General features: G+C 43.1%; 2 protein-coding genes across 2 annotated transcripts in view; one reads left to right on the top strand and one right to left on the bottom strand.

Annotated features, from left to right (window-relative positions):
* Nucleotides 1-15,482, bottom strand: part of LOC140542349 (coiled-coil domain-containing protein 60-like) — a 34,893-nt gene extending 19,411 nt beyond the window's left edge. The window contains exons 1-4 of the mRNA XM_072665300.1: nucleotides 15,321-15,482; nucleotides 9,254-9,334; nucleotides 7,718-7,794; nucleotides 47-217 (exon numbers count right to left, since the gene is read on the bottom strand). Coding sequence (XP_072521401.1) covers nucleotides 47-217; nucleotides 7,718-7,794; nucleotides 9,254-9,334; nucleotides 15,321-15,482 — 491 coding nt within the window. The remainder of the gene's footprint in view (nucleotides 1-46; nucleotides 218-7,717; nucleotides 7,795-9,253; nucleotides 9,335-15,320) is intronic.
* A 4,734-nt stretch (nucleotides 15,483-20,216) lies between these two features.
* Nucleotides 20,217-23,409, top strand: LOC140542145 (uncharacterized). Its single transcript, XM_072664995.1, has 5 exons — nucleotides 20,217-20,583; nucleotides 21,738-21,801; nucleotides 21,909-22,029; nucleotides 22,697-22,886; nucleotides 22,982-23,409. Exons 1-5 carry the CDS (start codon nucleotides 20,217-20,219, stop codon nucleotides 23,383-23,385), a joined length of 1,146 nt encoding a protein of 381 aa, XP_072521096.1. The 3' UTR covers nucleotides 23,386-23,409.
* Nucleotides 23,410-25,262: the final 1,853 nt, after the last annotated feature.

Genomic DNA, 25,262 nt, shown 5'->3' with positions numbered 1-25,262 from the left:
GGAGATACCAGGTTGAACACATGAAAACATTCAGTCCCAGTCCCACCTCTCTGCCTCCCTGTCCGTGTCCGAGTCGGACGAAACGGAGGGAGGTCGAATCGCTCTCTGCCTCCTCTCCTCTCGTCTCCTCCTTTCTCGCTGCTGCTCCTCCTGCGCCTCCTGTTCCTGGAGAAGGTGAAAGTAGCTACGACCCTGCTTCACTGCCAACACCAGCTTCCTATTGGGAAAATAAGCACTGAACACATGCAGCTTCTGAAGGTCTGGAGGCCATTAATCATCATTATTTACGCCAAGAGGTTCAACAAACACCAACAAACCCCATCGTCCCCCACCAAACATTAACACCCTCTATCAAGCACCAGTCCGTGGAATGGAAATACTCCAGAGAAAGACCATGAAGAAGCCCTCAAAGAAACCTTGAGGGAACTAGATGTTTTTGAGGATGACTGTATTTGGTGGACAGTGTTGGGGTTTGGAAATGATCTTATTTGATGAAACATGTTGGTGTCTGGTGGAGAATGATGGCCCTTGGTAGACAGTGGTGGTGTCTGCTGGAGATGTTTGATGTTTGGTGGTGTCTTCAGGTGACCCTACTCTGCCAAAGCTTTAGGAACAGAGATTGGAAGTTGGAGCCCAGTGGTTTTGCCAGTTATGGTAAGGGGTAGGGGGTAGTGAGCACACAAACAGTGGGCAGCCAACTCCTGCCAAACCCAGGGAGCAGAGAGGGTGAATGGGCTTCCTCAAGGGCCCAACAGTGGCAGCTTGCTGAGGCCGGGTTTTGAACCCACAACCCTGTCATCAACAGCCTGGAGCTCAGGAACCTGACCAAAAGCTATAACATAGTACATTGAGGAACTGTGGTCAGCACCAGACTGTGGAACATATGTGTTTGAGGGAAGGTGGGAGCTGAATGGAGTGAACATGACCTCCAGACACTGAAGGGCAAGCACTTATGTATTCCACATATGGACGATAGCCGGCACAGCCATTCAATAGCTGTATTATCATGCCAATAATGCTCCAATTATTGGTGAAAACTCCAGTTTTTGCCAATTAACCCCTTAAAACTCTCACTCTATTACAGCCTAAGGCTTATTATCCCATAACTACATTGACTACAATGCAAACGGCTTATTCTGAAGGTACAGGAGTGTGTAATAATTGCATTAAAAGTTGCAGTAACACGCACTAAACTCTTTTTACCACCCTGTTATGCCCATTATTTAGTGCTGTTTAGAACCTATAGCACCTGAAATGCTCTATATAAACAACATGCAGGCTGGGCATGGGTAAGGGTTCAGTCCACACCACCAGTCTCCAGCAGGGGGCCAAGGCGGTGTAGTAAGGAAGCAGCTGGGAGCAGCTCTAAAAACTAAATTTCCCAGAAGCCTCAGTGCTGATTGCTGCTGATCAGATGCACCTGCTGGGCTCTGCATAAAAGCTCTCCCAAACAGTGGGTCAGTGCTGCAGACGGTAAACCGGTAAAGAGAAAACTAGAAGAAAAGAAGAGGGTGGAAAAGACAAAAAATTAGGAACAAGAAAAAGTAAAGTCAAGTGGATTCTTGGTTTAGGAAGGAAACTCTATCTGTGTTTAAAGTATGAGCTGATCCAAGGGCTCGGCTCCAGATACAGCCTTATTTTCAGCCCCAAGGCTGAGGGCGTCTTTAGTTGAACCCTGTTTGAGGTTTTTTGTGTCTTTTTTTTTTTTTTTTTCCCCCCCACCACTTCCTGGCGTGGTTTTTCCACTCCTTTTCACACCTCCCATGCACGGTGGGTTGCTGGTTCAATCCTGGCCTCCAGCAGTCTAAGCAAAACACACCCGATCATCTTTATTCACCTTTCTGATTTATCCATCTTATTTATCTCCCTTAAAAAAATAAAAAAATAAAGCAGGAGCACTGCTCTTGGCCTCCGGCCTCCGCCCCCCGCCCCCATCCCATCCCGTCCCGTCCTGTAACGGGGCAGATGAACATACAGACGGCGGCTCCCCGACGCCCTAAAATTGACATTTACATTAATGTAAGCCATAAAGTGACTTACAAGGTTACTCATATTACAGAGGTGGGCCAATGCAGTGTTAGGAGTCTTGACCAAGGACCCTTATTGGTGTAGCACAGCATAGTTGCCCAGACCGGGAATTGAACCCCAGTCTCCACGTGGTGTGGTAGCTCACTAGTAGACACTGGTGTAATCTGTTGCACCACACCAATAAACCTATAAAATGACCTATAATATCCTGAACACAGGAACTGTGGTCAGCGCCAGACTGTGGAACATTTTGTGTTAGAGGGAAGGTTAGGAAGGTTAGACGTTAGAACTGTACGTCAGATGTTGGTGAGGGATGTGATGATAGGCCAGGACATCTGGATGAGGCTTTCATCGCAGCAGGAGGGCATTAGACATTGGAGTGTCCTTTCTGACACGGACGGCTGCTGAGCTATTGCAATGGATGCGGATCACTATGCCTGTATATTCAAGCCCCCGCAGGCCAGTGATGAATAAGAAAATGCGACTCCCACAGGATGAAAGAGTCTGCGCTGTAAGCCCAGAAAGTTCACCTAACTTTTTTTTTTTTAGGGAATTTGAGGGGAACCTGTTGCCTTAAAGGAGTTCAGTTAAGTTGAATGCACATCGTATGTTAGATCAGCTTCAGTCCTAATATTTAACGGAGTCATTTGAGTTTTAGGGCCCTATTTTAGCGATCTTTTGGCGAGCTTGATTTAGGGGGCGTGTCCATGTGTCTTTGCTATTGTACCGTCAGAAAAAGTACACCTTGCATGGTTCGAAGCTCTCGAAAGTCATGTACTAAGTCTCTTAATTAATCATTTGTGTGTTTTAGGTGTAACAAGCAGTAATGAACAAATCAGCGTGTTGCTTGCCATCCCCTTTAAGAGCCAGGTGCGGTCTATCTGACCTTGGCGGGTTGCTGTTTTAGTGGTGTAAAGTGGGGGTGTAGCATGTCGGGCGGATTGAGCTTATTTGGCCATGTACTAGATAGGCCCCGAACAAACATGACACCCCAGACGTCATATATTTTTGATACCGTCAACATTTACTGTTTTACTGCCCAGGCTTTAATCTCAACTATTCATTTTTGACTTCTGTACAAACTGGTGGGCTTCTTCCTTGGTAATGGAAGTGGGATTTCAGCAGGACATAGGCTGTTTTAAGAGATCCTGTATTTCTGCAGTATTTAAGTTGTGCTACCTTACAGTTAGGTTTCACAGTGTAGGTATTCTGATTCCAAAGGCCAAAAGCAACACTGGTGGTAAAGCAGGCCGGGTCCAGTCCACAACGTTCACAACTTCAGTCTTCTCTGCCTGAGAAAAGCCAGTCACAGTAATTGTATTTTACCCCCTTAAAAATGCCAGACCACCCCAGCTTTGGCATCAATAATTCAGAATTCAGGACCCTATCAGTGTCTGTCATAAATGTCAACCATTTTGCCTTGCCCGGGGAGAGGAGAGGGGCCTGTGGAGGAACAATGTGTTATATTCCCCTCTCATACACCAAATGCCACCGGTGATGCCTGCCAGGTTCAGCCTGTACTCCAGTCACTTGGCATGAGCGAGCGCGAGGGAAAACGGAGAGCTGGAGTGATGGAAACAGATCTGAGGCAGAAAGTGGAGAGGCAGAAAGTGTGAGAGTGACGGAGGAGGCACACAGCAGATTCAGATCAGCTGTGTCAAAATATATAAATATGAATATGAAATAATGTCATTTTACACCGGTACGCTGCGTCCTTTCCCATCAACTGTCCGTTAGAGCATCTCCACACCTTTCTCATAGCGGACTGACCCTACAGGAGCTCTCTGCTGTCCAGCTGCATCAGACGTGACGTGTTTTACGACAGCTGGCGAGCGCAGATGGATGAGTTTTTGAGTTCACGCACAACATCCGAACAAGCTCACTTCAAAAGAGGCCACAGAGAGGCTTTATAATCCCCTAAGGTGTTGTATTCCACATATGGACGATAGCCAGCACAGCCATTCAATAGCTGTATTGTCATGGCAATAATGCTTCCTGTGAACCTGTGCCGACCAGCGTTCTGCACTGTACAGTATATAATGTGGCATAACTGTGTTCCACAAAACTGTGTGAAAACTCAATTCTTTTGCCAATTAACCCCTTAAAAGTCCAGCTCTGTTACAGCCTAAGGCTTATTATCCCATAACTACAGTGACTACTATGCAAATGGCTTATTCTGAAGGTACAGAAGTGTGTAATAATTGCTTGGACCCACTGGTTAATGTGTTAAAAACTTACCAAGCACTTCCTGTTGCTCTATTCTCTATTCATTATGACCTTTATTAGTACATATTTGGACGTCTGGTATGTGAAAATCAAATAATTGCAATAAAAGTTGCAGACAAGTCTTTTTACCACCCTGTTACGCCCATTATTTAGTGCTGTTTACTCTCTAATTAGTGATTAGTAGAACCTATAGCACCTGAAATGCCCTATATAAACAACATGCAAGCCGGGCAGATGGACATACAGACCTCCCACACCTGCTGCATGTTGATGGCGGCTCCCTGATGCCCTAAAAGGACATACAATATCCCGGAAATTGGAATTCTGTATACACTCTGATACTGCTCAACATTCTCTGCTCTCTATAAAATCCTCTCAGAACTAACTCTCTCTTTTTACCTTCTCTGAGTAAATGGCCACCCAGCCCGACCTGCTGGAAGATTGCCCGCTGAGGTCCCCTCCACCTGCATCAGACCAGCTACCACCTACCAGTCCGACCAGCAGGCCTCCCACCCACCACCACTAATAGCAGACCAGCGGCTCACCCTCCTACCACTGCTACCTGTTTAAAGACCATGTTAAACCCTAAATGGACTCGTAACCATCTGCCACTATTAATAATATCACCACTATTAACTATCTGCTGTATCTGGTTTGGTATTTTTTATCAATAATTGGTAAATAATTATGATCAGAGGAGGATGGGTCGGGTCCCCTTTGTGAGTCTTGGTTCCTCCCAAGGTTTCTTCCTCCAGCTCTGAGGGAGTTTTTCCTTGCCACTGTCGGCGTTGGCTGCTCACTGGGGGTCTTCATGTCTTACGTTATTTTCTTCTTTCTTCTTTTATTAATTACTAATTATGTAAAGCTGCTTTGTGATGACAACAGTTGTAAAAGGAACTATACAAATAAATCTGACTTGACTTGCATATGGGGCTCATATGTGCACTCCTTGGGAGTGAGTGAGTGAGCGAGTGCTCTGTGGGTGGGATTTCTTCTGGGAAGTTTGCTCTAGCCCTGCCTATAGGGTCAATATAATGTTTGCAACAGTGACTTTTCCATTGCCCCTGGGGGTTTAACCCCTTGACGCAGAAAGGCTTATCACACTAAGATGTATTAGTAGGCCCATTAGCTGCAGGGACTTCTTCTGTACTTCTGTGGGACTATTCTTTGGTAAAAGGAAAAAGGCTGTACGCTGGTTTAAGGGGTTAAATGAGTGTAAAAGATGAGCTGTGGTGAATTAGCAGTGGTCTGTCTTTCATTAGCATAGCCAATCTTATAACTAGCTAGCTCTGCTGCACCATTGGTGTCTTTCATGAGGGGTGTGGTGGACGTCCTCTACACTTTCTTAATTCTATAATAGAATACAAAAAAAATTAAAACACTGTGTTGGATAATCTCTCAAAATTACATATTTTAATGACCTTTGTATCATATAGCCGAACAATGTGGCTTACAGATTAGACAAAATCACCAAAAGTGTAATAAGGACACTATATGTGGTCTCTATAGCTATAAGGTTTCTATATGTGAGGCAGGGTTGTTGCTTGGTGCTACCAGAGCCAGTTTACGGAGAGCCTGGCCGCTTCCAATTTCCCTCGTTATATCCAGAATTACTGCAATGTGCACATGGGGGGATTGAGCTTATTTGGCCATGTACTAGATAGGCACCGTACAAACTTGACACCCCAGACATGTCATAGTTTTAATACCGGCAACATTTGCTGTTTTACATGCTTTAATGTCAACTATTTATTTTTGAGTTAGCCTGGCTTAATCAGTTTAACCCCTTAACCGGGACTTCTGTACAAACTGGTGGGGCTATTCCTTGGTAATGGACGTGGGATTTCAGCGGGACATAGGCTCTTTAAGGGGCTAAGAGAACCCACATTTCTGCAGTATTTAAGTTACCAGAGGAAGCCTACAAGCGAGTCCCCAGTGAAAGGGGTGAATGGAGCTAAACAGCTAAAAACTGTTACAAATGTCTAATCGCTTGGGTGTCCAGGGTCTTCTTTGAATTTTTGGGAAGTAAGTGATGTATTTCACAAAAGGCAAAGGATTCACCTCTGTATTTTCTAATTACTATTATATTTATTTATTTATTTATTTTACAACAAAAAGGTTCTGCCAGTAGCTAGCATTACTACTACTGATTGCTAACTGGCTGAATTGTTAACTGGAGCTGGATTTTTCTTTTCTCCATATGAAAAACACTTAACACCTAAACACTGGCTTTTCCCAAATGCTCCATATTAACCCATTCATAATAACCCATTTTGGATTTGCTCGGGGGCGCCCTCTAGTGTCTGACAAACCCCAAAGACATTCTCAATCTCAATTATTCTTCCCTCTACAAATTCCCTCTCTGGTTCTGCCTTCCTAAAAATGAGCTTTTGCATGATGCAATGTATGAATACATGGGTTCATTTTACGCTTTTTAAATAATTAATCTTCATTAATTATGAGCTTCGGGTGTGTTTTAGATATTGGCAGGTTTATGCTATACATGAGTTTAGTGAGTTAAAGGGTTCCATGCTCTAAAGTGAGGTTCTGCTCATCACTAATTAGAGACTGACTTGACTAATTGGAGACTAATTTTCATTAGTGTTCATTTGCATCACAAATGAAGCATCTTTCCATCATTAAGTATCTTGGTTGAAAGAACAAAATCCCATATAATAGTGGGATTTCTTAGCATTCAGTAACCCCTTAACACTCCACAGCTTATTACTCAGTAACTACAAGGACTTCTGTGGAAACCGGTGGGGCTATTCTTTGCTAATAGAGGTGTAAAATTACACTTTTGCTTCGCCGGCGGGCGATGGGCTGTTTAAGGGGTTAAAAAGGCTGAAACTAACTGAGCTATTCATCTACCCAGCTTGTATTGTGTGTTGTGTAAAGGTCATTTACACATCATCACTAGCTACAGACTAAATATCACTAAATAATGTGCGTAACAGGGTGGTAACTAACTAGTTCATGTGCATTATTACAACTAATAATGCAGTTATTGGTGATTTTCACATAACAGACCTCCTAATCATGTACTAGTAGAGGTCAATAAATAATCAGAGTGAATACATGACTTGAAAAATGTCTAATTCAGGTTTTATTTATTGCTTATTTTACTAAGAATAAAATCTAGGGTTGCCAGTAATGTGTTAACACTTTTAACTCATGAAATTATCTAGAACGTCAGACTGGAAGCCGTTTAATTTATCCGCAGAGGTCCAGGAAAGCAGGACTGGGGCTATTCTGAGCGGAATAGAGGAAATAATTTACACCTCTATAGCACACACACTCTGCAAACTAACAATGCAAAAATTCCAGCAGGAAATCTGTGTACTGAACAGACCCCTGATTAGGTAATCCTCCAGCATCTGTGGTGCCCACTAATTTCAGCTACACTTCGCCGGCATATTGACTCAGCCGCAGAGCGTAATTACAGTTCGATGGGAAAACTAACCTTGACTGGCATAGGCGCTTCCGGAAGCTGTCTGAGTCTGTTCTTCTCTGAGTCTTGGGGCACTTTTGAGACCGATTCTGTGGGACAAATGGACAAGGGAAGCCATGTTGTCAAAAAGCTGCTGGCCTCCAAAACAATTACTATAAAACAATTGATTAAAAAGAAGTATACAAATGAAATGAAGCTTATTACAGATGTGTACACCTGCTTATCCATGCAATTATCTAATCGACCAATCATGTGTCAGCAGTGCGATGCACAAACGTACAGGCCAGCAGCTTCAGGTAATATGTGATCTCAGTCATTGTTGGTGTGAGAAGGGCTGGTCTCAGAGTGCTCCCAGCATCGTGTCCAACCTTGAGGAGGACGGATGGGCCACAACAGCAGAAGACCACATCAGGTTCCACTTCTATCAGCCAAGAACAGAAAGCTGAGGCTGCAGTGAAGTGAGACTGGACAGTGGAAGACTGGAGAAACGTAGCCTGGTCTGATGAATCTGGATTTCTGCTGAGGTTAGGGTCAGGATTTGGCTCCAACAGCATGAATCCATGGACCCAACCTGTCTAGGTTGGTGGAGGCGGTGGTGTGATGTAGTCGTATGGGAAATGTCTTCTTGGCACACTTTTGGGCCCATTTAACACCAATAATCATGACTTGAATGCCACATTTTTATTTGAGTACTAATGCTGACCATGTGCATCCCTTCATGACTGCAGTTTACCATCTTCTATCGGCTACCTCCAGCATGATGATGCACCGTGTCATCTTGTGGAACCCATGCCACCAAGAACTGAGGCTGTTTGGGAGCAAAGAAGGCCTTAACAAGTTTTAGCATCTTCCGTGTACACCAATCAGCCATAACATTAGTACCGGTGGAGTGAAAAGCATTGATTATCTTCATCTACAGTGGCATCTGTCAAGGGGTTGGCAGGACGTAAACCGTTGACAATTCTGACTGGGTCAGAACTTCTCTAAAGCATCAGACCAGTCTTGTGGGCTTTTCCTGGAATGCACAGGTCAATACCTACCAATGGTGCTCCCAGAAAGAACAACCAGTGAACCGGCGACTGGATCATGGGCACCCAAGGCCCACTGAGGCCCCACTTCTCAAGTTACAGGCCTTAAAGGATCTGCTGCTAACGCTGGTCTTGGTGTCAGATCACACACCCCTTAACCCCTTCACAGGACACCCCAAATGGTCAGATCAGGAGGGGCCTACCCAATATTAGGCACTAATGGTACTAATGTTATGGCTGGTCCTGGTTATAGCAGTCTGTGCAAACACACCAGGCAAGAAGGCTTGATAATGTGTCTAATAAAAACATCAAAAAAAAGATCTGCCACCCTCAACTGCCCCCTGACGCCGTGGTAAAGTAACTGGCACCGAGCCACCCACAGGCCCAAATCCCAAAGTGTGAGATTCCAAGAGGTAGTTCATCAGTCAATGAACTGGCCAAGTTTAATTAGAAAAAGTTTCACATCTCTGGAGTCCTTGCACGTCTACGTGCTCTCATAAGACCCACCGCTGACTAATACCTTATTTCCTTGTGAAGTGCCCACGGGGCTCGCATGACACCGGCCATCGTCATCATCCTCACTGATCTCCACCTTGGGTGCCTATGGAAAAAAATAAAAAAATAAAACAAACAAACAAACAAAACAGACATAGTGCCAAGTCAGTTCGTGCTGGCTCGCCATAATCCTGTTCTGCTGAGTCATGAGGTCACGCACACATCGTCCTTCTTGCAAAAGAACACAACCTAAGGGATTTTTAAACTACAGCCAGATTCTGATTCTTTAAAAAACAACACCGTTATCCTAAGCTCAGAAAAAAACCCTTGTGGCAAAAGAATTTGGACAGCTTTGGAACTCGTGAAAATCTTAAATGAACTTGATATTTTGTAATAACTTGGATGCTGTATATCGTTGCTGTCTAGTGAAAAACATGTATCTCCATTTTTGTCTGTTTTTAGATTTCTCCATTGTTTGACCCCTGAGGCTGCTCTGTATACTGTGTAAATAACTGTGGTTGAATGGACCAATAGAAATGCTTTAAATGACTTGGAATAAACTCTTATTTTACACTGACTTCCATTCAAAGTTAAGATCATTGTTGCCTTCTCCTGTAAAGTCGCTATTTTAGACATACATGTTTTTCCTTAGACAGCAATGATATCCAGATTTTTAAATATTTTTTATTTTAATTTTTTGAGGTTCATTTTATGACGGTTGTGTCAGTTTCTATATAAAAGTTGTGCTTTTTATTACTTAGAATAAAACAGGCTTAAATAGCTACATTGAAAACCTCCTTGCAAAGACGGAACGCAGAAATATGCAGTAGAAAAAAAAGTTTGGCTCACACTGTGTGACTGGGCAAAGGAAAGGTCAGTTCAACATGACAAAGCCAAAGTAAACCATCAAAAACTTGTATTCAAATACTTTAATTTTCCAAAAAACACTGCAATTCTCCTTACATTTACATTTAACACGTATCCAGAGCGACTTACAAAAGTGCTTTGCTATTTACCCAAGAAAAACCTCAGCTAGTTTGAATAGACTAATAATTCAAAGATCCTCTAAGTTTAGACTCTACTAAACACATGTCAGTAAGGAGACCATAGTACTCTCAGAAGAGGAGGGTCTTCAGTCTGGGTTTGGACTCTGCTGTTCGGACACCCAGGGGAAGTTCGTTCGCCAGAAAAAAGCCTTGACGCTTGTCTTCCATGGATTTTGAGGGATGGTTTGAGGCTTTTGATCATTGCCATCAAGTATGGAGGGGCTGGCTGGTCCATTCTTGGCAATAACACCATCATTCTCTGAGTAAACCAAATCATTCCCCGTAAAAAGACACCATTCTCCACCAAACTCCATCCTTTTCAAACTACCACCAACACCATTGTTTAAAAAACAAACAAAAAAATGCTATTACTCTCCAACAAACACTGACCGTCACAATGAAACATCTCCAAGAACACACCATAAACCTTCAACCAAACACCATCGTTTTCAAACATCATTCCCAAGTAAACCCAATCATTCTCCATCAAAACACTACCATTCTCCACCATGTTTAAAAAAACAAAAAAATGCTATCCCTCTCCAACAAACACTGACCGTCACTATGAAACATCTCCAAGAAAACACCATCAATCTTCAACCAAACACCAACACTCCCAGAGGAAGCCCAATCACTCTTCACCAGGCACCATCATTCTCAATCAAACACCATTATTCTTTAACTAAACACCCATGTTCTCCACAAAAGATCATCACTCACCAAGCAAACACCATCATTATCCATCAAACACCATCATTCTCCACCCAACTCCATCCAATTGCACCATTGTTTAAAAAAAACAACACAAAAATTGGATATTACTCTCTAACAAACATCTTTTAAGAAAACACCATCAATCTTCAACCAAACACCATCTTTCTCCATCAAACACCATCATTCCCCAAGAAAGCCCAATCACTCTCCACCAGGCACCATCATTCTCCATTAAACACCCATGTTCTCCGCAAAACCTCATCACTCACCAAGCAAACACCATCATTCTCCATCAAACACCAACCACCAAAACAATCCTATATAAATCAATAATTCCAATATTTCTTCAGTGACCACCAGTATTCTTCATAAAAGTCCAACATTTCCTAATAATAACCTACATTCCCCAATGAATACAAACATTCTCCATCAATTACCAACACTGCTACTGAAACGCCATCATTCCAATATAGCTTTATACCATTTCAGGACTAAGACCAAACTAAATAAACCAATCAGGATGGGGGAGACTTTGTAGGGACTCTGGATATTAACCAGAAAATATAGGTACAGGACATCAACCAAACATTTGGGTTTGTTGGCCTCATCCTACCGTGACCATTTGAAAGCCCAAACGCCTGATTAGCCACAACTGTCCTTTGTCAATGTGGTTGTCCCTCCGCAGAACAATGGACTAGCTGCTATCATCAGAAGACTTGTGTTTGTGGAATAACATCATGTGCCAAGGGCTTCTGGCTGATAAATGTGGCTCCTTTCAGACAGAGGTGTCTCCTCCGGCTGCCCTCTCGTCCTCTCCTTCATCCCTCACTCCCCTGCTGATAGATGATCTCATTTGCAGTAAATCTGTTCGTGTTCAAGACGGACACACTGCTGCGTGCACTCTCCTAGCTTAAAACACACTCCGCGTTTCTTTCTTCCTTTACAGACAACAAGAGGCTACAAACAACAGCGTCCTAAAACAGCAGCCCAGATGCAATTCATAGCAATGCAATTCTGCACATCGGCTACAGCATACAGAGACAACCTAATAAAGGAAGGAAGAACATGACCATGCTCCAGCATTATCTGTACAGCCACCCTTAAACATTTGTCTTTTTAAACATATTTCAACATCTGGACGCTTGATCTTCACAGGATCAATACTGAGAGATGATCGGCTCCACATATCAGAATTAGAGGCAGGTGCAGAACATCAGCTGCAGATGATCAGAACATGGTTGGAGAGGATTATTGTGGAGGAGTCTGTCTTATTTAAACCTCAGACATTTTAGTCTGGTCTGCTCTTGATGGTTGAAGTGAGCGGTGAAGAAGATGATCATCATGGCCAGATCCAGAGAGCTCTCTGAGGTCTTCAGAAAGAAGGGTGGAGATGCAGAGGAGTCTGAGAAGGGGTTTAACAAACACTAAGAATCACCATGAAAAAACACCATTCTTTAACCAAACACCACCGTTCTCCACCAAACTCCATCCTTTTCAAACTAATACCAACACCATTGTTAAAAAAAAACACCATTACTCTCCAACAAATGCTGACCATCACTATGAAACATCTCCAAGAACACACCATCATTCTTCAAGAAAACTCCATCATTCACCAAACATCATTCTCCATTAAACACCCGTGTTCTCCGCAAAACATCATCACTCACCAAGCAAACACTATCGTTCTCCATCAAACACCATCATTCTCCAAGTAAACCCAATCATTCTCCACCCAGCTCCATCCAATTGCACCATTGTTTCAAAAACCACAGACTCTGAACGGAGACTCGCAGACTGAACCTTGCAGACTCTGAACAGAGAGTCATGGACTCTGAACGGAGACTCGCAGACTGAACCTCGCAGACTCTGAACAGAGAGTCATGGACTCTGAACGGAGGCTCATAGACTGAACCTCGCAGACTCTGAACGGAGACTCACAGACTGAACCTTGCAGACTCTGAACGGAGACTCACAGACTGAACCTCGCAGACTCTGAACGGAGACTCTCAGACTGAATGGAGACTCGCAGACTGAACCTTGCAGACTCTAAACGGAGACTCGCAGACTGAACGGAGACTTCTGGGCTCTAAACGGAGATTCCTGGACTCTGAACAGAGACTCGCAGACTGAACCTCACGGACGCTGAACGGAGACTCCTGGACTCTGAACAGAGACTCGCAGACTGAACGGAGACTCGCAGACTGAACCTCGCAGACTCTGAACGGAGATTCCCGGACTCTGAAAGAAGACTCACAAACTAAACCTCGCAGACTCTGAACGCAGACTCCTGGACTCTGAACGGACACTCGCAGACTCTGAGATTGGGCCAAGCTTGGCTAACTCGGTTTCTTTAAACCATTTTCATTGATTTATCTTTGATAACCAAAGATTTTACCATTTTTTTTTTCTTTATTTTTTCTCTTAAGGTACATTCAGATTTTGGCCTGACTTCTTATTCTTCCAGAACCATGTCGTTATTCTGCAATTTACATTTGCCTGTGGTGAAAAAAAAATACTGGTTATATCCCTACTAATCTTCATGTTCCTCTAAAATGTGTATTTAGTTTCCCTCTAAAGGGCCCAGAGCTGCTCTCCAGCTATGAGCAAAAATGGATAGCCAGACTCTGTATGTTTACAAGACATGACAGTGGCTAATGGCATTTGCTTAGACAATCCCCGGCGATTTGTAAGGGCCCATATGACAACTGCTTATGCAATGCATGTTTCACCAGGTCCGTTCCTGGAAACCATTGGAAAGCGGTGCAGCTGTTTAAAATTCAGTAGCTCCATCTGAACAGCAGGCTGTCAGAGAAAGAGAAAAAGCCCATTAAAGTGGCCTCTCCTGCACGGTCTTAAACATTTACCAATGCTAGAGTCATCCACTCTACCCAGTCACTTTCAATAAAGCACACCAGGCCACTATATAGCAAAGAATCTGCCTAGATCAGCAGCAAACACTGGCAATAACCATGATGAATGCAAAGTCCCCGGGACAGCGCCTCCCTCTTGACACCTTCTATCCCGCAATGCATTAGGTACCCCGGGTATCGCGGCATGGGCTGTGATAGTGGCTTCGTAGCACACAATGAGGGAGTAAATTGCATTACAAATGGCAGCTGCTGTGTCTTATTCCGGCCGCATTTGTCGGAGGCTCAGAGAGACGCTGCTGAATTATTAGGTGTGATGGGGGGCATCATTCACTACAAGGCCTAAAGCAGCTGCGCCACGGGAGAGAAGAAAACAAGGGGCAAATAGGATGGGCTTTATCAACGACTGCGTCCTTGGACTGCTGTGTGCGTTTGTGTGGAAGACAAAGAGCAATTCTTTGTGCTGTGGATTTGTTCTGTATCAAAGATCAGCGTCCATTTAGTGCACCACAGCATTAGGCCAGTAATGGAGACGGATCTGTTTGGCCTATGGAGGGACAACGGGTGGAAAGAGGATGGACAGACTGCCATGGAAAAAAAAGCCCTCAGGTTCATCATCACTGAAAGGATGGTGCCAAACAAGTAAAACTGATGGGGAAACTTGTCGTTCCAAAAAGTAAGACCCCATAAAAGCAGCATAAAGGCCCACTAGTGTTAATTCTGAGTTGACTGGACATTGACTGATTGAATTTACTGGTAGAATCCATGTTTTCTGGATAAAAGATGTGCAAGTCTTTTTGTTTTTTGTTCTTGTTGGATGCGCTATGTTTTTTTCCTGAGTGAATATATAAGCGCTATGGGGTTGGTATGTGTTTATTATTGCTTTTTCCAAAGACCTGTGAGTGATGTGTGACTGCTTTTCGTATTTATGTGTTTTCTTGTACAAATGGTCAGTTTTTGGGGCCAATAAATGACAAATATCAAATAAATGCAACAATTTGTACGGTGTCATCCTATTAATACACATAAGAGGATGAAAATGAATAAGTGTTGGTCACTTATGGGCACTTTTTACCCAATTACCATCACTATTATAATGCAAATGAGCAGCTAACACTGCTAAACATTCACATTCCCGGGCTTGGTGCTGCTTGAATGGCAGCTCTAAGACTATGCATGTTACCCATTCTTTACTTTGTATGTCACCGTCTTTCAGAGAATCTTTCAGAGAATTTCCTGAACTAGTCGTTTAGCCAGCTTACACAGTAGTACCAAGAGCTACTGTTGGTAGCTTGCTAGCTAGCTACGGTGTACAAAAGTGCCGAATACTTTACAGTGGGCTTCTACTGGCCAGTGCAGGACCTTCCATTGTAACCAACACCATGGGCTAGTCAACAATTTAGTGCTCAAAGAGTTTAGCTCTACAACCTTGTCTCCACAGACACCAGAGGAAGATGCCCACCTCATCAGTCCTGTATCCCAGCCGGCTTTGGTCCCTCTGACTGCGCCCCAGACTCTCCCAGTAGACCCTTTCCCAGCTTTCCTTGTGCTGGAGTACACAATCACGAACTGAGGCGGATCTAATGTAGCGTCTTGCTGCTGCTGCTGTTGGTGGTGTTGGCATGCTTTGGTTGGTGATTTATTTGGCTAATAAAACGGAATAAAGTGTCCAATTATCTAGAGATCCTAGTAGATCTTTTAGGAGATCAATCAAACGCTGAAGGGTCTATTCCTCTGGCAGGTGCCACTGCGCTAAAACAGCTTTTGTTATTGGTCTCCAGTAGCAACAGGTCACTGCAAACCTGCCAGACAAGAAGGAACTGTTTAACGTGTCCCGCGGTCAAGGTGGCTGGTGCTGTTTAACTGCTGTGGATTACTGGAATGCTTACCAATGCTTTTCCTGTAGTCACCCAATAACAGGAGTGGGGAACCAAAGGCCAAAGTCCGGGACAGTTTGCTGATTTCCCTGCTCCAATACACACACACTACTCAACCCGGCAGACAACGGCTAAGATGATTCAACTGTGCTCAAGCAGGAAAAGCAAAAAACTGGACAGGAACCTGGCTTTCCAGGCCTGACATTCCTCATCCTTGCCCAATACACTCAATTTTTCATTGGTTCTGCTCTGAAGCAGGAGTCCCGGTCAACAGCTTTGAACTTTTCCCCTATCTAGAACTCATGAACCAACTCAGTAAATAGTGGACAAGCTTCTAATGGGCTGGGTCAGGTGTGTTGGAGTTGGGAAAAACACAAGGTTTCCACAGACTCCTCATACATTCGCATTGAGTTCATACGTACCCCAACACCCCCACCCCCCCAGTGAGGGCGAGACCAACACGCCCCCTCCAACACCTGTGCAGTCAGTCACACCTTTTTTTCGAACTGCCACCGATGCAACAGCACCAGGCAGGCAACCAACCAACACGCCTGGAAGGACGCACTGTATACCTGGCTCTGAAGCACTGGCTAGCAGATGCCAGTGATGGCCATTACAGTGATGTGGGGGGAGAGTGCCATCTACCCACCCTAAAGAGAGCAAGGCCAATTGTGCTCTCTTGAGGCCCTAGCTAGGCCCAGGGTGATCTGGATCCGAACCAACGATCCTCTGATCACAGTGACCATGCTGGACCACTGCTGGTTTCTACCATTTTAAGCATTTCTGTTTATTTCTTGAGGATCCTCAGCTGTCCATGTCCATATTTCATGTTCTTCAAATCCTTTTTTACAAGTGTGGTCCCTCCAAATGTGGTTCCCCTATGACATCCTGTAGCTTGAAGATTCCCTCTTCGCAGCTTTATTTGAGTACTTTGGTATTTATCAAGTTGAAAGTAGGTTTTAGGGGGTAATATAAACACCACCTTACCCAGTTAGACCAGCAGGGGCCATCTCTAACATTCAGACATGTAATATTCAGAAGCTCCTCAACATCACGTTGTTCCACCAATCACAATTTACAATTTACACCTAGGTGGTACGTGAACACAGCGCGAGCCAAAAATCTGCTAACATGGGCATTGCACATATTTACAATTGCACAATGATTAATGTGCATCTCTCGAGATGTGAGGGAATATTACACGCACAGGTTGCAATTTAAAGCCAGGTGAAAATGGGGTCACTCTGCTGTTCTAAACTCAGTACTGGAGTATTTCTTGGCCTGCTGGAGTGTTGATGGGAACTGGTAATGATTGGGGTGCGGAGGCAGGATGCAAGTGTGAGTTTAGTTTATCTACACTCTTTTGGCGAAACACCAAAGAAACAAAAGCCTAAAACATCATTTTAAACTTAACATAGGGTGCTGGCAGGGCCCAGGTAGCAGGGCGGGTTCACGGCCTTTGTTTAAGAGCCCAACAGTGACCGCTTGCCAAAACCGGGTATTGAACCCACAACCCTGGCATCAATAGTCAATAGCCTGGCGCTCTAACCACTAAAACACCATAAAATTAGATCCCCAGAGATGATTCTCTGAATTGCTGACCTCAAGCAGTCATTACATGCAAGAGATATGCAACAAAGTACTAAACACGGCTGCTATACATTTTATTTATTTATTTATTTATTTATTTATTTAAAACCAAGAACTTAATTGTACAATTTTCATTTCAAAAAACAAAATTCAAACATATATTTGGCATACAAGAAATTGTTATTATTTATTTTTTTATCTATATATTTATATATAGGGCAATTTCACATATGCTGAATATATGTTTATTACACAAATTAAAAATATATATTTTTAGACACATTGTTTAGCTTTTTTAATACATCACAGAAATGTATTTGATAAACATTTTGAACATGTTTTTCCAGATGGGTGTCTAAAATAGCAACTTTTCAGTTTCAGGTTCTGGAGCTCTAACCACTAAACCACCACAAAATTAGATCCCCAGAGATGATTCTCAGCACCTAGTGACGTCAAGCAGTCATTACATGCAAGAGATATGCTACAAAGTACTAAACATGGCTGCTGTTATATACCTTTTATTGCTGTGTCCTAAACATTATGGTTGCCTGAAATCAGATCAGATTTTTAAATTTATTATTACAAATTTATTAACCAATGGAGGCCTGGATTTGGAGTCACACACAAAATTAAAGTGGAAAACCACACTACAGGCTGATCCAGCTTTGACATAATGTCCTTATAACAAGTCAAAATGAGGCTCAGTACACTCTGACACTCTCCTCTAGACACTACGCTGACAGACACAGCAAACCTTCTTGCCACAGCTCGCATTGATGTGCCATCCTGGATGAGCTGCACTACCTGAGCCACTTGTGTGGGTTGTAGAGTCCGTCTCATGCTACCACGAGTGTGAAAGCACCACCAACATTCAAAACATCAGCCAGAAAGCATAGGTACTGAGAAGTGGTCTGTGGTCCCCACCTGCAGAACCACTCCTTTATTAAGTGTGTCTTGCTAATTGCCAATAATTTCCACCTGTTGTCTATTCCATTTGCACAACAGCATGTGAAATTGATTGTCAGTCAGTGTTGCTTCCTAATAGGACAGTTTGATTTCACAGAAGTTTGATTCACTTGGAGTTATACTGTGTTGTTTAAGTGTTCGCTTTATTTTGAGCAGTGTATAAACCATAGAATGAGGACTGTGTAAAAAAGTGATGGTGATATCTAAATGTATGCATATACTCTTAATAATACTCCTAATGATGCTCGTTAATTAAGTCTGGAAGTCTGGAATATGCACTTCAGTCTGGTCTGATTGGTTTGGACTGTGGAGCAGATGAATTTCTTACGTTTTATTGTGTTATTTATGAAAGTATTTCTCATGTTAGTGTATTCAAGAGTTAGATAGTTTTAGATAATTGGTTTTAAACATTTTGGGTGGTCTAAGGCATCCGCACAGCACCACAGATGTGTGTTGAGACAATTTAGTTCATTAAAAGTCTGTAGTTCCATTTTAACGTTTTTCGCACCATTTAAAAATACCAACCCAACAACAAACACACAACGCCTGTAGATTCTTTGTAAGAATATTGTGATAAAATAACCATTACAAATGTTTTTAAATTGTGTCTTAATCAAAAATCTTGATGTAGTGATTGATCTAGAAAAATCAAGAAAAATCGTGTTGTATTTTTCATCAGTTTGGTGTTTGGAGATGATTGGTGAATTGGTGATTTTTGGTCATTTTGGACATCCATGACAGGTCAAATACAATAGTCATACAGTAATTCCACTTTCTCCAGTTCAAAATATTCACAAAAATGTAAATGATTGCTGGAAAATGTTATTGTCATATGAGGAGGTCTATTTCAAATTAATATTTGCCTAGTATTAAGCATAATGTGTACACATGATATGTGTGTAAATGTAATATAGTACATATGCAAAAACCTTGCACATGTATTTTTATACATTTGAAATACATTTCATTACAAAATACATTTCACATACTAAAATATAATTGGAATATATTGCCTATAAAGAAAACAAATGTTAAAATACATTTATTTTAATTATATATTCTATTTATTGAGTAAACATATATTATGGAATAATTATTGTTATGGTTGTATCAGCAAATATACATTCAACAAGGCATTCAGATTTACAGGCATCATTGGAATTAATTAATTAATTAAAAATCAAAAACTTTTGTACAATTTTCCTTTCAAAATTCAAACATATATTTGCCATACAAGAAATTGACCAAATAATATATTTTTACCCATTGTTTAGCTATTTCAATACGTCACAAAAATGTATTTGATAAACATTTTATTACATTTAAACAATATATTTTCCCCAGATGGGTCTCCAAAATAGCAACTTTACAGGACACAATTTAAAGAACAACTGCCAGATTTATATTAAGTAAACCCAAAAAGAATAAATGAAGATACAAGGTTTTTGCATGATAACAATAATATATCCTCTATTTATCCATTACCACAAAAACAGCAATTAATTGGTCTCCCTCATTGACTCCCCAGTTGGGCTGTAGTCTCTATAGCACGCTAATGATCACCGATAAGTGGCAAAGCTCCCCTTGACCGCTGGGTTCTTAGGCTCACAGTTCACAGTCTACAGCCTTCATCATCCACCAGCTATTTGTCATTTTGCCTTCACATCTATAAATATCTCTAATTAGCATCCAGCATAGAGCAGTTCAAGCAAGAGCGAGGCAACAGCTAACTCTCCGTCACCTCGTCCCTACATTCTCCTCCTCTAGCATCAGCAGGGCTGCTTAGTAAGTGCTAAAAGGAAAGGATGGGGTATATATACAGGCTTGTGAGGATGTCCCCAGCATCACAGAGCCTCACCAGAGAAAGAGGTGTACTGAGGAGGAGACCTGTTCCATCCAGCTAGTCCAACTTGTAGTCCTTCAGCATGGCAGATGAGATCCAGCCCACGAGTTCCAGGCCACAATTCTGCAGTGAGGCCACCTGGTCTCCCCCAAGCTGTGGATGGCAGCCCAGTGTGCTCTACAACCAGCACTTTGGCCTTCCTCCACTGTTGGACTCTAGAGACCTCAGCTGGATGGAGAACCTCTTCAGGAAGCTGGGGAGCTCCTCCTGGTCTGGCTACACGAGGACCTCCAGGGCCGTCATGAGCATGAAGGTCCACAGAGAGTTGAGCGAAGGGGTGTCCGAGGTTTACGTGGAGGAATCCAAATGGATGGTCAGTCTGGACGTGAACCACTTTGCACCCACAGAGCTAGCAGTCCGGATGCAGACGGGGTTCCTGGTGATTGAAGGTGGGCTATAATGATAAATGTTGACAGTAAGTGCTATCTATGAAGACCTCAAGGCCTTACAAAGCATCAGTGCCTAACCATAAAGTATTTGCTGCCAGTAGTATATGACTACTTTTAATGACTTAAGTAAATAAGTAAAAGAAATGTCTAGAAATATGGACAAAAGTATTGGGACATCCCTTAAGCATTGAATTCAGGTGTTTCTTTGCCACAGGTGTATAAAATCAAGCCTCTAGCCATGCAGTCGGCCTTTCTTACCCACATTAGTGAAAGAATGGGAGGTTCTAAAGAGCTCACTGAACTCCAGCGTGGTTCTGTATGTATTAGGAGACCTGCTGTTAGAGGAAGGGTCCACCTCCATATCAATGCCTAGGGATTTAGGAATGTAATAAAAGCTCCTGTAGGTGTACTCTGTAGTGTCCCAATACTTTTGTCCATATAAAGGTCTCAGAAGATTTCACTTGCCTAGATATATTTTTTTGCATAATTTCAGGATCATTCAGGTTGCTCTGGTACGATCACGGCTAACATGTCCATGTGGGGTCCTATATGGGTCGCCCAAGTGGGAACCACACTGTTCCACACTGGCCCCACATATAGACACCCATGAGGCCAGGATGAATCATCCTTGTGCCAAGATGCAAGCCTGTGAATCAGATCTTATGGACAACCATGGGTCCAACCTAGAAACTCTGAATTCCATCTCTATGACGCTCAAAAAGGCCTAAAGGATATTTAGGGGAGGTGTGGCTATTTACGACTGGACTTAATATCATCCCAGCCAGTGTGCTCATGTGGGGCTCACATGGGTGGCATGAACCCATGTGGAGTGGGTTTGCATATGGCCTTTTTTACTGGGACCCAGTTGGGCTTCCCAAATGGGCCCTATTGTACTGCACACCTTAAATCTCACACGGGTCACATCTAGGTCCCGTATGCAGTGCACAACCCAGACGTGACCCATGTTTAACCCTTTAATGGTTGAGCGAGCATGCCATTGAGCACTGTCTCCACCAGTTAGGAGGATGCTTTTGGGAAACCTCCTGGTGTTGTGGACCTGTTATGTGGACACAAGTTACCCAAGTGCTTCTAAAAGTGGTTCAGATTAGAATACTCATTTTTCATTATTAATTAAATGTATTCTTAACCCACAGGAAAACATGAGGAGAGGAAAGATGAACATGGCTACATATCCAGAAGTTTCCTAAGGAAATACAAGTGAGTGTCTACCTGTAGTTCTACCAAGCATATGAGAAGGAATTCCTCTCTGATCAAACCATAAACCATATTATTGATGACTCTTCTATCTTATGGTGTTGCACCAGGCTTCCCTTGGGAATAGTTCCAGAGTCCATTCAGTCTTGCCTCTCTGGAGATGGAATTCTCACTATCGAAGCCAAAATCACCAGCGTTCCCCTGCCGGCTGACATAACTATTCCAGTCCAGGTATGGCCAATCGTGAGCCAAAAGTGTATTATTTCGACCTTGTTTTGCCTACCTTCTTACTTTTATACTCAATCAGCAATTATTTGGTTGTTGTTGTTTTTTTGCCTTAGGAGAAAGAGTCCAATTATGGGTTTTGTAATGTGAGAAAGACTCCAGAGAAAGAGGGGGAGTCCAGGTGTTGGGGAAAATTAACATGCACAAAGACCGAAGCCATTTACTGTGCTCTGAGAAACGCACATGTTGCAATTATTTACCCAGTGCAAGATTTTTTCATTCTTTGAGTCAGTTTGCAGCACCGCCGAGCCACGGCAGTTAATTGGCTGCAAAGGCAAAATATGCTTTTCTGCTAGAGCCAAAGGGAATCCAGAAATAATTAGAGGTATGCAATCCTGCAGCCTGCTGTAAAAGTAAGATGTCTGAATCTGTATAGCAGTTTATAAATGAATCGCCCTTCGTTTTCCAATTACCAGTCTCATAATTGTTCTAATAACCAACAAAGTGATTAAATGGAACTGTGCTTCACCCTTGGAGGGATTGCTGGCCTTTCCTCACAACCCTGGAAAATTAATCATTTTGGTCTGCGATGCCTCTGGCATTTAGTGGGTCTTGAAGTGGCATTTTAAGCCCCTTGTCTCGGTCTGAAAGCCGTTTCCTGTTTATGCCACAGGTGGAGGTGCCAAGTCTTGAAGACAAACAAGAAGATGGACTCCAGCGTGAGGGGCTTGCCGAAGGGGATGAGATCCCAGTGGCTGAGGGAGATGCTTCTCAGCCTCCTGTTCCAGCCGGTCCGGAAGAAAAGCCTGAGGATGAATCTGTCAGCCAGCAGATTCACTACGATGAGAGGCTTCATCCCTCAGGTGACCCACCTTCTGGAGTTTTGTTTGGATCTCAATACCTTGGTAGTTTCCAGAGTTACAGCAAGCTTGTTTCCTCTCATTCTTTCAATTCACAGCTCCTACCGTGGAGGGAGAACAGGAACCCATCCCAAGCAGGGCTGCTGAGGATCAGCAGGAAGCGATATCTGAGGAGCAGACAGAACTGCTTCAGAAGAAGGAAGAGGACCTGCCAACCGAGGAAGTCTCTGAAGAAAAGGTTGAGGATGCAGGTGAAGCTGCACAGGAGGTGCAGGAGCTCGCAGAGCAGCTCGAAGTTACTCAGGTTCCAGACGCTGTGACTGCCTCCCCCCAGCTGGAGGACCAAGTCGAAGCAGTGCCAGAAGGAGAGATCCAGGAACCTGAAGCTGACCGTGAGCAACCCACCACTGGGCAAACTCAGGAGGAGATTCTTGCTCAGGTGGAGGTCCAGCCACAGGTGATGCTAGAGGAACAGCTGCAGGCCAAGTTGGGAGACCAGTAGGTGAAGCTCCATCCTTAAACAGAGTGAGGAAGAATGCCCTGCTATGCATCAGTTGGTTACCTGACCATGAGTGGTATCTGGGAAACTGCTGTAACATGCAAATTTGAAGCACTAATAAATCCATAGCAAATTAAACCCTATTGCGTCCTTCGTTCCTTTGACCTGAGCAGGGTTCCTGGTGGTCCCGCTCTAGAAGCATCCTTGCGAAACACATTTTTACTATTTTCTCTGTTACAAAAGCACTTAAGTCAACTCATCATGAACTACAGCACTACTGTAAACACACAAACACAAAAAACAGCAAAAATACAATGTTTTTTAGGACACGCCTCCAAAACATCAGCCAGGTCTTGTGGGATGTTCCTGGTATGCAGTGGTCAATACCTACCAAAAGTGATCCAAGGAAGGACAACCGGTGAACAGGCGACAGGGCCATGGGAGCCCAAGGCTCGTTTATGCTCATAAAGGCAACTCACACTCACAACTCACAACTTACAGGACTTTTGGAGGTCCTGTGGAGTCCATGCTTTGATTGGTCAGGGCATTAAGGAATCTACACAAGATTAGAGAGGTGGTTTCGATGTCATGGCTAATCAGTGTTCTTTAATCATTGTTCTTTGCTGCCCCTGGTGGCCTGGAGCCTGTGCCTTACCTCCTAAGCTAGGTAATGCTGTTTTATGACCAAATTTGAATACATACAGAATATTTTTATGCCAAATCAGGAAACTCACAGTCTCACTTGTGGGATGTTCCCGGTATGCAGCGGTCCGTACCTACCAAAAGTGATCCAAAGAAGGACAACCAGTGAACAGATGACCAGGCCATGGGAGCTCAAGGTCCATTGATGCTCATGAAGGCCCCACCTCTTACAACTTACAGGACTTACTCAGGATATGGTGCCAGAGACCACATGACTGCTTCAGAGGTCCTGTAGAGTTTATGCTTTGATGGTTTAAGCTGTTTTAGTGACATGAGATGATCTTCACATTATTAAAGAGGTGGTTTTGATGTTATAGCTAATCAATCGTGTATGCTCCTTACTGCCTCTGGTGGCCTGGAGCCTGTGCATTATCTCCTAAACATGTTAGCATGTAGGTAATGGTTTTAGGTCGGTGACAAAAACACAAATCTGCCATAAAACCAAGTGAACCAAATATTCTGAAATGTCCAAATCAGTAATTATATTGAGTTCTAGCCTGTCCATCAGACCACGACAACTGAAAGTGTCCAGTAAAATGGTGGGTTTTTAAGGTGCAGACTTTATTTTATTCTAAAACGCATTTTTTTTATACATTTTTTTAGATGTTCATAAAACTATAAACCGAAAGGAGCTGATTTGGCCAAATAGGCTATTATGGTTATGTAGTGGACTTCAATAAATGAGTATATGTTAAAATACTAATATATTGATATTTAATTATATTTAAGTCCTTTTCTCCCTCCCAAATACACACAAACAATGGTCAGATGGCTAGACGACTGGGTTAGAACATCTTGAAGGCATCAGGCGGGTGTTGTGGGGTGTTCTTGATATGCAGTGGTCACTACCTACCAAAAATGATCCAAGGAAGGACAAAAAGTGAACAGATGACAGGGCCATGGGAGCCCAAGGCTCATTTATGCTCATAAAGGCCCAAACTCACAACTTACAGGACTTTTGGAGGTCTTGTGGAGTCCATGCATTGATGGGTCAGGGCATTAAGGGATCTACACAATATTAGAGAGGTGGTTTTGATGTTATTGCTAATCAGTGTTCTTTAATCATTGTTCTTTGCTGCCCCTGGTGGCCTGGAGCCTGTGCGTTACCTCTTAAGCTGGGTATCATCTAGGTAATGCTATGTCATGACCTAATTTGAATACATTTGAATATTCTTATG

The sequence above is a fragment of the Salminus brasiliensis genome, chromosome 20, assembly GCF_030463535.1.
Source record: "Salminus brasiliensis chromosome 20, fSalBra1.hap2, whole genome shotgun sequence".
In the NCBI taxonomy this organism is placed as follows: domain Eukaryota; kingdom Metazoa; phylum Chordata; class Actinopteri; order Characiformes; family Bryconidae; genus Salminus; species Salminus brasiliensis.
Note: the sequence above shows the minus strand (reverse complement) of the source record. Positions and strands in the feature narration are given on the sequence as shown.